The sequence below is a fragment of the Porites lutea genome, chromosome 3 (genome assembly GCF_958299795.1).
Source record: "Porites lutea chromosome 3, jaPorLute2.1, whole genome shotgun sequence".
In the NCBI taxonomy this organism is placed as follows: domain Eukaryota; kingdom Metazoa; phylum Cnidaria; class Anthozoa; order Scleractinia; family Poritidae; genus Porites; species Porites lutea.
The window spans coordinates 33,088,921-33,099,977 of record NC_133203.1 but is presented as its reverse complement, the minus strand read 5'-3'; the positions used below and the strand labels follow the sequence as shown (position 1 = coordinate 33,099,977).

The following is an 11,057-nucleotide window of genomic DNA, read 5'->3' as shown; positions in this document are numbered from 1 at the left end:
CTTTAGGTACCGCCTATCTCAAAAAGGCTCAAAGACCTCAATAGTTTATTTAACAGCTGCCTATTCAGGGATAGTTTTCTATGCTTAGCTAGAACATGCATGTTTGATTCCATTTTACATCAAAGAGTACAGATTCTCCCTCGGGAATGCACATACTTTACTGTTTTAAGTTGGCCAGACTGGATTTTTTAGAGTGGATACCTCTTAAGTTGGAGTATTTACCATGTCGGCATGGAATAACAAAGATATCGGAATTGACCGGTTACCACAGCCCTACTGTAAAAAGATGAAAATTTGTTGTGATACATGTTTCATTAACATGGGAGTTGTCATGTACCTCCCTTAGTTGCCTTGATTATGACAAAGTTTGAACAAATTCTATGGGAGCATTTTGGAAATATTTCAAAACAAAATTTTAAGGCTCATAGAAACAGTGGATAAACATGCTATCGTCATCATTGGCTACTATGTAGAGGGAAAATGATAAAGTCTGGAAAAATGCAGTTTCATCTCATAGTGGTTTGATTCCATTTGAAACAGTGTATGAAAAACGAGGAGGATTGCTTTGGTCGATTGCGAGGAAGAAGAATTTGGTTAGCTGGCGTTTGGCTGCCTTTTTACCATTTTAATTTTTGGATGTAATTTGGTCCATGCCTACAAAATTTCACGATAGTATGATTATAGAACCACTTGATATTAAAAAAAAATTAAGAATCCCGAGATCACACACCAATAGTTTATTTAACAGTTTCCTCTCAGGGATAGTTTTCTATGCTTAGACATGTTTGATCCTTGTCATTGCTGAAATCGGATTTTATTTTCAATTTTTTCCGCTAGTTTCGATTGCAGACAATTCGTAGTTCTCAAGCGAAAAAAACTGATATCGGATGCTGACCTATCTCGACTAAAAAAGACCACTTTAAAGCTGTCCGTCTTTACCATTGCATTAAACTACGAGTACATCCGCTCCTCATTGCTTCTTGCCTGGCGATCAAGCTACCAATGCGCTTGTTGAAAATGTTATTGCTATCAATTGCTCTTCCATGTTAAACCAAAAATCAAAGTAAAACGTAAAAAATAATAATATAATAATAACCCGTGAACAATCATAGGACAAGAAAATTTGCCTAACCTTGTTTATTTATTTAAATTTTTTAGAAGTTTGACTATTTCGTGAATTTGTATGATTGGGAGAAAATAAAAAATGTGAAAGCTGGGCTTGCCTTTACAGGTCAAGACAGACACGGAAAATTAAAATAGCCAGTCTTTATGAATTATAATCACTTTGGTAAATTATAAACAAAAGCTCGTCCACACGTACCCGGATATTTTTGGAACAGAAACTTTATCTCCGCTCTCTAAAAAATACGCTTCCACAGGTAGCAAAGGTCAAAGTTTACGTCCATCCTCACAATTTGAAAACGATGGAAATACGATAGCAACTCGTGGCATATGATTTATGACATCATGGTATTCGAAAACCTCCCGTTTTCGTCCGTCCACTGCACGTAAACGAGAAGCAAACGTATTCAAAAATCTCCACTTTAGAAAGCATTTTGATAAGATGCATTTTCGGTAACTGTTGTCACCGGATACACTGTTGTCATCGATATGCCAAACCGGAGAAAACAAAACAAAACAAAACATACCAAATCAAACAACAACAAAAAATCTTCGTTTTCAAATAACAACGGATACATGTGAACGGGGCCAAAGTATTGCCTGAAACAATGGTGCCTTTTTTTCATTAATATGCACATGCTTCTTGGCAATTATTTATCAGTTTCAATTTTTATCTCCATGGAAAGTGGCCTGACAGTATTGCTTAGTTTTTAGCCTAATTGTATGCGTTATTGACCAAGCATAAGCTTGTGATGTCTTGGCAGTGGGTCAATGTGGGTATTTGCCAAGTTCCTTCTTTGCGTTTTTGTGTTTTGATAATCATTCTTTAGAATCCAAAAATAGCAAAATTTATAGTGTTCAGTACTCGATGGAAAGAAAGTCGACCAAACGGCGTTTAAACCGACCGTAGGACACAGAGTGGCTATGAACTAAAGGTAAGGGAGCTTTTTGAATCAATATTTCGCGTGATCATGATTTTTTTTTTCATAGCGTTGTAGATTCGAATACATGTATAAAATTCGATCAATAAGGGCCCGAATCACATGTAATAATGCAAGAAATATCGATTTTCGTTATCTTAAAGGCTACTAGTACCGATAGACAAACAAGAAGACTTCATATCTTTGAGACTTTTTGCATTCATTTGGCATCAGATAACACTCTAATAATTCTAGTATATTCCGACCAAACGACCTCTGAAGCCCGAACCCACAAATAGTGCGCTTGGGCTGCCTGTGGTTGTTAGTACAGCCGCTCCCTTCCATCACACGCGATTAGCAACCTGGTGAATCACAGACGCCCACGGTTCTCCAACTATAGACGGGCTAAGTAAAAAAAAACGGTTACAATCTGTAATAATCAACCAACTAAATGGAGAGTACATTTTTTTTTTTCACAGAGTGGGCCACTTTATTCATTTAGAACTGAATAAATTTGCTAAAGGTTGTGAAGAAAATTGACGCATTGACTTCCACATGTAAATCAGTGTTAAACCAAATTAATCTATGAGATATTTTGACAATTTTCACAGCTTGAAAGAGTTTAAGTTATATCTGGAGTATTTTACAGCATGTTTGCGTTTATAATATGCATATTATTCTTGTCATTTAAGAAAAACATATCTTTTGTTTGATCTCCGTCTCTGCTGGAAAATTGCCTAATAACTGATGGATATTCCCTTAGTGTTGCAAATGTATTTATGCGTTCTTGACTATAAGCGACGGAACAATATCACTGGTCATTGGCGGTGTTCTTCTTTTAACGCTGTAAAGGAATAAGGCTAATATTCAGCGATCTTGACCGAACTGGCTTGATCTACTATACAAAGGACAAAGCAGTTGATCCTAAGCGGGCCTGATAGGCCTGTCTTGCCTAATTACGTTGGGTAGCCAATCAGTACATAACCGGCAGGATTCGCTTCACCCTGTCACTCATAAGTACCGGAGCATGCGATACAATAAAACAAGGAAAAAAAAAACAGATCCTATATTTGACACTGACAAAAGGGGGGAGGGGTCTAACAAATATGATGACTTTTATACTTTGGTATAAGTCGACTGCAAAGAGATTTGCATGGTAATTGCTTTTAAGAAATCGTGTAAAAATGTCTCAAGATCTCTATTTTTAACTGCGAGTTACATGAGAAAATGACGTTTAAGTGCTGAAATACACAAAACGTTGTTTTTCATTAACATTATATCCATGCGAGAAGTGACGTTTCAAACCTTAAACTTCCTGTTTTTGTATTTAAAGTCCTAAACTATTCTTCTGGTCCAACTGCATTTCTCAAGATTTAAGCAGAGACTTAAAAAGTTAAAGTTACAAACCGCTTAATGCTATGTGTCTTTAAAGAGACCATTGCACGTCAGAAGGCTGCGAATACAACCGCTCTTCATTGCTCCTTGCCTTGCAATCAACCCGCCACCTTCTCTAAAACGTCCTTTGTTTTTAATCATAAACTTCCCTGTTCTTTCAATATACGAAACTAAAAATGCCATGAACATGACGTTACCTGGAACTGACAACTGTACGGAGAAGAAAATTTGCTTTAAAACCGTTGCTTCGAGTTAAAAAAGAAAAATGACATTTACGTGCTAAAATACAATATAATGTTTTTATCAACATATATTTATGGGATTAGTCACGTTTATTTCAAAACCTTGGCTTCCTTTTTTTACAGTAAGCCAAATTTGAGTCACATTTCTATTTTAAGTCCCAAACTGTTCGGGTGGTCCAACTGGGTTTCCCTGCAAGATTTAAACAGTGACTAGTAAGAGAGAGGTATAATTTAAAGCGCCAAACTGTCACATAAACGTACTGGTGAGGTATGTAGAGACCTTAGTTAACGCGTTTTATTTATAATAATAGCGGTGCTTTGTGGCGAACGGAGAAGTTTACAATAAGTCACTGAGGAAGTCAACGAGGAAAATAATGTAATTCATTTTTCGATTTTTTCAGCTTAGGTACCACCATTTTAGAAAGGCTCACAGACCGAATAGCTTATTTGACACTTTCCTTTCAGTGATACTTTTCTGCGCTTGGATCATGTTTGACTCCATTTCATCAAAGAACACAGATTCTCGGCCGGCGGGAATCCACATGATGCTTTATTGCTTCAAGTTGGCAAGACTGGATTTTTTTTAGGGTGAATACCTCTTAAGCTGGAGTATTGACGACGTCGATAATAACAATAATATTGGAACTTACCGGTTATCACAGCCCTACTACAAAAAGATGAAAATTTGTTGAGATATGATTCATTGACATGGGAGTTGTCATGTACCTCCCTTAGTTGCCTTGGTTATGGCACAAAGTGTGGACAAATTCTATGAGAGCATTTTGGAAATATTTTGAACGAAGTTTTACGGCTCATAAAAACAGTGGACATGCTATCGACAACATTAATTGGCCAGAAATATGTAAATGAAAATGATGAGGTCTGGAAATGCAGTTTCATCTCATGGTGGTTTGATTCTATTTGAAACAGTGTACGAAAAAAGAGGAGAATTAATTTGCTTCGGCTGATTGCGAGAAAGAGGAATTTGATTAGCTTGCGCTCGGCTGCTTTTTTATCACTCTTTTATGTAATTTGGTCCACGCCTACAAATTTGTTCACAATAATTTAAGAACCACTCGATATTTAACAATTAATGAATGAGGCTGAGTACGGCCTGGAGAGATAACACCCTCCTCGATCTCCGTAATTCTTCATATGATACGAAAGCCGAATTCAATAATTGTTTTATTATTCTTTCAAAATAATTCCTAGTTTAAAAACATGGCTAAAACATGCTTACCTCCATCGATCCATCGATGTTAAGTTCATCTTCGATAGTGCACGTTTCTAGGGTTGTTCAGCTCCGCAAATATTCTCCAAATAGCAGATGTCGCCCTTTGAGTTGTCTTCTTGCTGTTCTTGCCATGTTTTTAGCTGTTTTTTCGCCTAGTTCTTACTCTTGAAACGAGTGAAATGTCCGCAATTTTTCATGTTCACGACCAAAACAACTCAACCTGCATTTTTGACGTCATTTCCTCGCTAAACACAAAATTCTTTCAAATTTGGTCATCAGGAACTGGTTATAGTGAATTAAACGTGTGCTTTTAGCCAATCAGAATCGGGGAAATATTTTGAATGAATAATATTAATAATAAATAATTAAAAGCAATTAAGAATCCCGAGATTAATTATCAGTTTATCCAAGTTTCAAGGACATTGAAATCAAGGAAGGCCATTAAATGGGCTTCAAATGTCATATTTTTCCCCTGATGTTGTGTACTGTACACAAGTGAGCGTCCTCATTAGATCTCATTTTTTCACTGGCATTGTTTTCAAGTTTCGTATACGTGCACCGGCAACTTTAGCCAAAAAAAGTAATTTGCATTTAGAAAGACCAACTTCTCCACGTACAAACTGCTTACGGTTCCCAGCCAACGGCTACCATGCACATGTGTACGGCGCTTAAAGGAGTGCTTTGCACTCGCCTTGGTAGAAGAGGCAGGGTCTGTGATCGTAAGTGAGACCGTGCTGGCTATGCCATGCTGGCTAACAAGGACGAAACAGGTGTTCATGGCTGCGACTGTCTTGGTGTTATGGTTGAGCGCATGCGTAAGGTACTGGCCATACCGCGGAGTTGGTAGTGTGTGCTTCAGTTCATAATTGTGGTCTTCGCCGCCCCGCGCCCCTCCCCAAAACCACTATATTTATGGAGGTCTTCTCTGTGAGAAACAAACCTTTGATCAAAATGGAATGGAATGAAATCTTCCTCCCCTCCTTTGATTGAGGTAGGCTTCTTGAAGGCACAATTTACAAAAGAAAGATGGGGAGGAGGGGAAAAACTTGAAATCGCCGATTTCCCATCCTTCTATCCTTCCTGACCCTGACCCGTTTCGACGCTTAAAATTTAGGTTTGTCAGAACAACTTTTATCAGACTTTTATCAGTTAAAGGTGATCGTTCGTCTGCCTCTTCCATGTTTTATTTTACGGAGCCCTTTCCTCGCACTGCACCCATACTAGATCTCGGCGTTAATACTAGAAACTAGCTGTTTTTTAATATTAAAAATTTTGTTCTGTGACCTGCATTAAGTTTTCCTCAGCCTTAAACCCGTTGTTGCTCTGATATTCTCAGGTTCTTACTTTTGAGTTTTTATGTCTTTGCCCGACTGCTTGTTAGTTAGAAAAAGTTCGCGCACTTTATGCCTGTTTAACATTACTCCTTTGTTGTAAATTACTTTTGATTACAGGTTTACAACATACCCCATATAACCTACAGTTATGTCTGCGATCATAACAAGCGTCTTTAAGGTCACTATTGGTTTGGCCGCTACAAAAGCCAGAAATGTACTGGCAGAAAGGCTAAAAGAAGGCGATGTAACAGATCAAAAATTTCGGGACCTAATCGTCAGTGACGAAGACATCAAGTCAAAGCTGGATGCATTGTCACGAAAAGATCTTGGGGCAGCTGTAGATTACTTTGAAACAGGACTAAGGTTTTTGAATGATGCAGTTTATGGAAGACACAGCGACAGTGCTATTAGAAGAGCAGCACAAGAATCTGAAAGAAACGAAGAAAAACGTCTTGATGAGTTAACTTTGCCTTCAGCCACTTCTCCTGAAACCACAGTTGTCCTCGCTTCGGAAGTCAAAAACATCCAGCTGATTAATTTGGTCGACGAAGAAGCGAAAACAGCGCTTTCTGACGCAAAAGAGAGATTCAAACTGGCTCGTGAAAAAGCAACAGATGCCTCCAATAATGAAGCGCTCAGTACGTTTGATCAAATTACAGCCATTCGATATCGTGTGATGGCGGCAATGTTAGAGTATGCTGCTGATATAGCTGTAGGAACCGCTGGCGACTTGAGAAGCGTTTTGAAGAGAGCGTTGCCAGAGTGCAAACAGTGTCTTGAGAAACTGCACTCCCTTCCAGCTGTTCAAAAATGTTTTAACGTCGAGTTTGAGAAGAGTCAACTAAATGTCAGAGGTCGATTTGGTAAAGATGAGCGAAGAGAGATTATTTCCATTGTATGTCAGATAAATCGCGTCATCTACGATGCGACACAAGCTGTTGGTAGGGATGTAAACGTCTGGTTCTGGCCATATGTTGACACCGGAGAAGAAAAGGTTGACCCTCTACGCGATGGAAGAATATCAAAGGTACTGCACAAAGTCAATATGGAGCACTGTTGGGTTACACCATGGTCATTTGGTCTGGAGGGTGAAGAGGAGCACAAGCTGAAGAATCCGTGTGGTATCGCTACAAACACCACAGGCCAATTCCTGATAGCAGACGATGGGGATAAAACCGTGAAGGTGTTTGATAGCAACGGAAAGTTTGATTTTAGTTTTAATCCTCAAACTGATGACGCCGATACACAGTTACATATTTTGGATGTCGCCACTACAGGCGAGGACAGCAAGATCTATGTACTGGTCAGACTGAAGAAGCCTAGGGCTGAGGAATGGGAGAGTGAAGTGCAGGTTTTTAAGAAGACCGCTGACCTACATCACAAGTTTCCTGTGAGGAGCGTGGAGTGGGACTACAGACTAACAGTGAGCAGCGGCAAACAACGCGGCAAAATTCTGCTGTTGGTAGAACTGTTGACAGGTGAGGTTGTTGATGTTCACGAGCCGAGTGGCGAGTTTGTTTGTAGCTTTGGTGAAGGAGTGTTCAAGTTTGCAACAGATATCATTGCTACTTGTGATGGTCGCGTCATGATAGTGGACTTAAAAGATGGCAGTTTGTACATATTTGATGTGGAGGGACACCAGCTTGGCAAATTTAATATCAAATATGAGAGAGATTTCTATTATCGCATTTCATGTCACCCGGCAAGTGACCATGTCATCCTTGCTGGTCATGAACGAGAGACAGACCGCCTGACGCTGGCTATATACACTGTTAATGGTGAATTTGTTCGCAGAATTCAGCTAAATGAAGAAGGATCTGTAAATGGAATAACAGTGAACGTGGAGGGTCACATTGCTGTGGCTTTTCAAATTCAAGACAAGCATGGCAACGGAAAGAGAAAGGTAATCGTTGTTTAAAACTAAAAAATTCGAAGACACAAGTCAACAGTTAATTATTATTTTACTTTCTTGAATAAATACCATCATATAGGGAGATGTTTGAATTTAATTCTGCAGTTGGTTGGCATCAATGGACATAACTGGATTAAGCCACATACACTGTAAACAACTTCATCCCCTCTTAAGTTTAGTGATGTTTGAAATAATTAAGTCTGGCTTTCGTAACTTTTAGGCGACCGTAGCTCTATAGAGGAAAACAAGTAAGTGCACGAGCAAAATGACGATTTTAAAACGACGAAAAAATAATGTTTTATCAGTTCGACAACAAAGAACGAATGAAGTGCAAATTCTGGTCATTCTTGAAAGCATCTTTTAGCCACGAACCATGAATGTCGCAGTCAAGACATTTCTTTGTAGCTTTTGGGATTTTATGCAATTTATCGTAGATTCAGGCGAGAATAATGCAGAAAATAACTAACATAGATGCACGTTTTTTTCTCGTTCTATATTTTTATATACATTTTACATTTGGCGTATGAATTCGTCACAATTTTGTCGCATAAGCTCGTCATTTTGCTCGTGCATTCAGTAAGCGTTTTCCTCAATAAAGCTACGGTCCCCTAAAAGTAACGAGATCGAGGAGGGTGTTATCCGTCGAGGCCGTAGGCCAAGGTTGATAACACCCTCCGAGATCTCCATAATTCTTCATATGATACGAAAGCTGAATTCAATAACTGTTTTATTATTCATTCAAAATAATTCCTAGTTTAAAAACATAGCTAAAACATGCTTACCTCCATTGATCCATCGATGTTCAGTTCATCTTCGATAGTGTACGTTTAGGTTTGTCCAGCTCCGCAAATATTCTCCAAATAGCAGATGTCGCCCTTCGAGTTGTCTTCTTGCTGTTCTTGCCATATTTTTAGCTATTTTTTCGCCTAGTTCTTACTCTTGAAACGAGTGAAATGTCCGCCATTTTTTCAAGTTCACAACCAAAACAGGTCGGCATTATATTCTACCCCCCAAAGCCACATCGATCGAGAGGGGCTGAGATTGAATTTTGAATAACTTAAAAGTCGTAACCGAAGATTCTCGGAAAATGTACGGATGATATGCACGAAACAACCGAACATCCGAATACTAGATCGGACGTTCTAGCCACTGAACCACCAGGGCTCTAGCGTTAGTGAAGTCGGAAGTCTACTATAGCAGCAGAGTGTACTACACTTCTGTACTGGGAGTTGAAAGAAAGAGAAAGGCTCGAAAAAGGCTGCGTCCATTTCACAGTTGTGGGGGTGCAGATTGCAGAAAATATATCAGGGGGGTACAGTTTCATGCATAATGACTGAGATGTTAGTAAGATGTTGGAAACGAGCAAAGCGGCGAGAACGAATCGCGAAGTTCGCTGGTAAGTGCTCGTTCTCTCTCACGCGGAGAAAAGTCAAGAACAACCTCTGGAACCAGGATAGCTAGGTGTACATTACAGCGAGCTTTATATCCCCCCCCCCCCCCCTGCAAGAAGAAGATTCTTTCTGGCATGGGTTTTATCGACTAGATTGACTTCCAAAATTCTAGATTTGTAAGACTTATGAATGTACATTCACAATTGCGTTTTTCCCTGCCGTCAATCATAATTACGATCACAGGCAACGAACCTTGAAACACAGAAACACACAAAAAAACGCCTTTCGTCGGTTGGCTTTTGAACTTCAGAATTCGCATGTTTGTGAGAAGCGCAGTAATAGATGAACCTTAGATACACACCAATGTTCCCAAAATCTTTGTCCACATTGAAGCAGGAAAACTTGATCGTCAATCTCGTTTCAAACTCTGCGATGGGTTCATAAGCCTCTTGGACGGAAGAAACATATCCAAAATTCTCAGCAATTTTCCTATCGAACGCGGGTTCGTAACTTAAAATTCGCGCCATGATCTTCCTGTTTGTTTCCCAGGAATGATGGGATTTGGAAGGTCGCGAGTTCGATTCTCGCCCGGGGCACGAACATTTTCGTTGCCCCGGGCGAGTATGGTTTCTCCTCAGTTCTTCCAAGTGAAACTGTTCACTGGAAGTGTAGGTGTGCTGCTCACAAGTGCTCATTAAAAATAATAATAACAATAATGATAATAATAAAAGTAAAAAAATAAAATATTTTGTATGTTTAAACAATAACAACTTATATAAAAACCATGATTAAAATTTTCGTTGTGTCAATAATTGTTATCCTTTATGAGTATGGTCTTAAAAAGTTCGTCAGTCCTTTGCAGAAGCGTAACTATGCGCCTAAAAAAATTAAAACCCTTGCCTCTTTGGGGATTTAACAATGGTTATAGGTAAGGGCTCTTATGTGCGGTCTGGACAGGTCAAGTGGTTTTGGTGGATATAGACTTCAACATCCACCAAAACCACCAACAGTGTTCGGGGCTAGATGTGTATCACGTAGACCCATGAAATATCTGAAACATGTTTTAAAACTTCATGAACAATATTTGCCAAAATACAGTTATACTCGTTATATTCATCCTTTGTTGGCGAGAACGCGATCTCCCAAATATAATAAAGCTCAAAGCGAAAGAAAGGCGGATCCCCGAGAGGCGAATACATCAAAACATCGTAGGCATCTTTCTTTGGTATAACATGTCACAAGGTGTCCAAAATTCAATCTCAGTCCCTCTCGATCGATGTGGTTTTGGTGGGTAGAATATAATGCCGACCACCAAAACAACTCAACCTCGTACCCAGGTCCTCTCGGTTAACGGTGCCTTAACCTGCGAAAATGCTGCATCTTTGACGTCATATCCTCGTTAAAGTCAAAATTCTTCCAAATTTGGTCATCATTAACTGGTTATGGTGAATTAAACGTGTGCTTTTAGCCAATCAGAATCGGGGAAATATTTTGAGTGAATAATAAA

The 11,057-nt window shown here is 39.1% G+C and overlaps 1 protein-coding gene across 1 annotated transcript; it reads left to right on the top strand.

The window, feature by feature from the left end:
• Positions 1-3,814: 3,814 nt before the first annotated feature.
• Positions 3,815-8,503, top strand: LOC140929645 (uncharacterized). The gene is made up of 2 exons (XM_073379385.1): positions 3,815-3,947; positions 6,365-8,503. The coding sequence occupies exon 2, from the start codon at positions 6,396-6,398 to the stop codon at positions 8,163-8,165; it is 1,770 nt and encodes a 589-aa protein (XP_073235486.1). The 5' UTR covers positions 3,815-3,947; positions 6,365-6,395; the 3' UTR covers positions 8,166-8,503.
• The last annotated feature ends 2,554 nt before the right edge of the window (positions 8,504-11,057 follow it).

What these genes read in the sequence shown, in the direction of transcription:
- LOC140929645 (XM_073379385.1), top strand. Translation starts at nt 6,396, where the DNA reads ATGTCTGCGATCATAACAAGCGTCTTTAAGGTCACTATTGGTTTGGCC.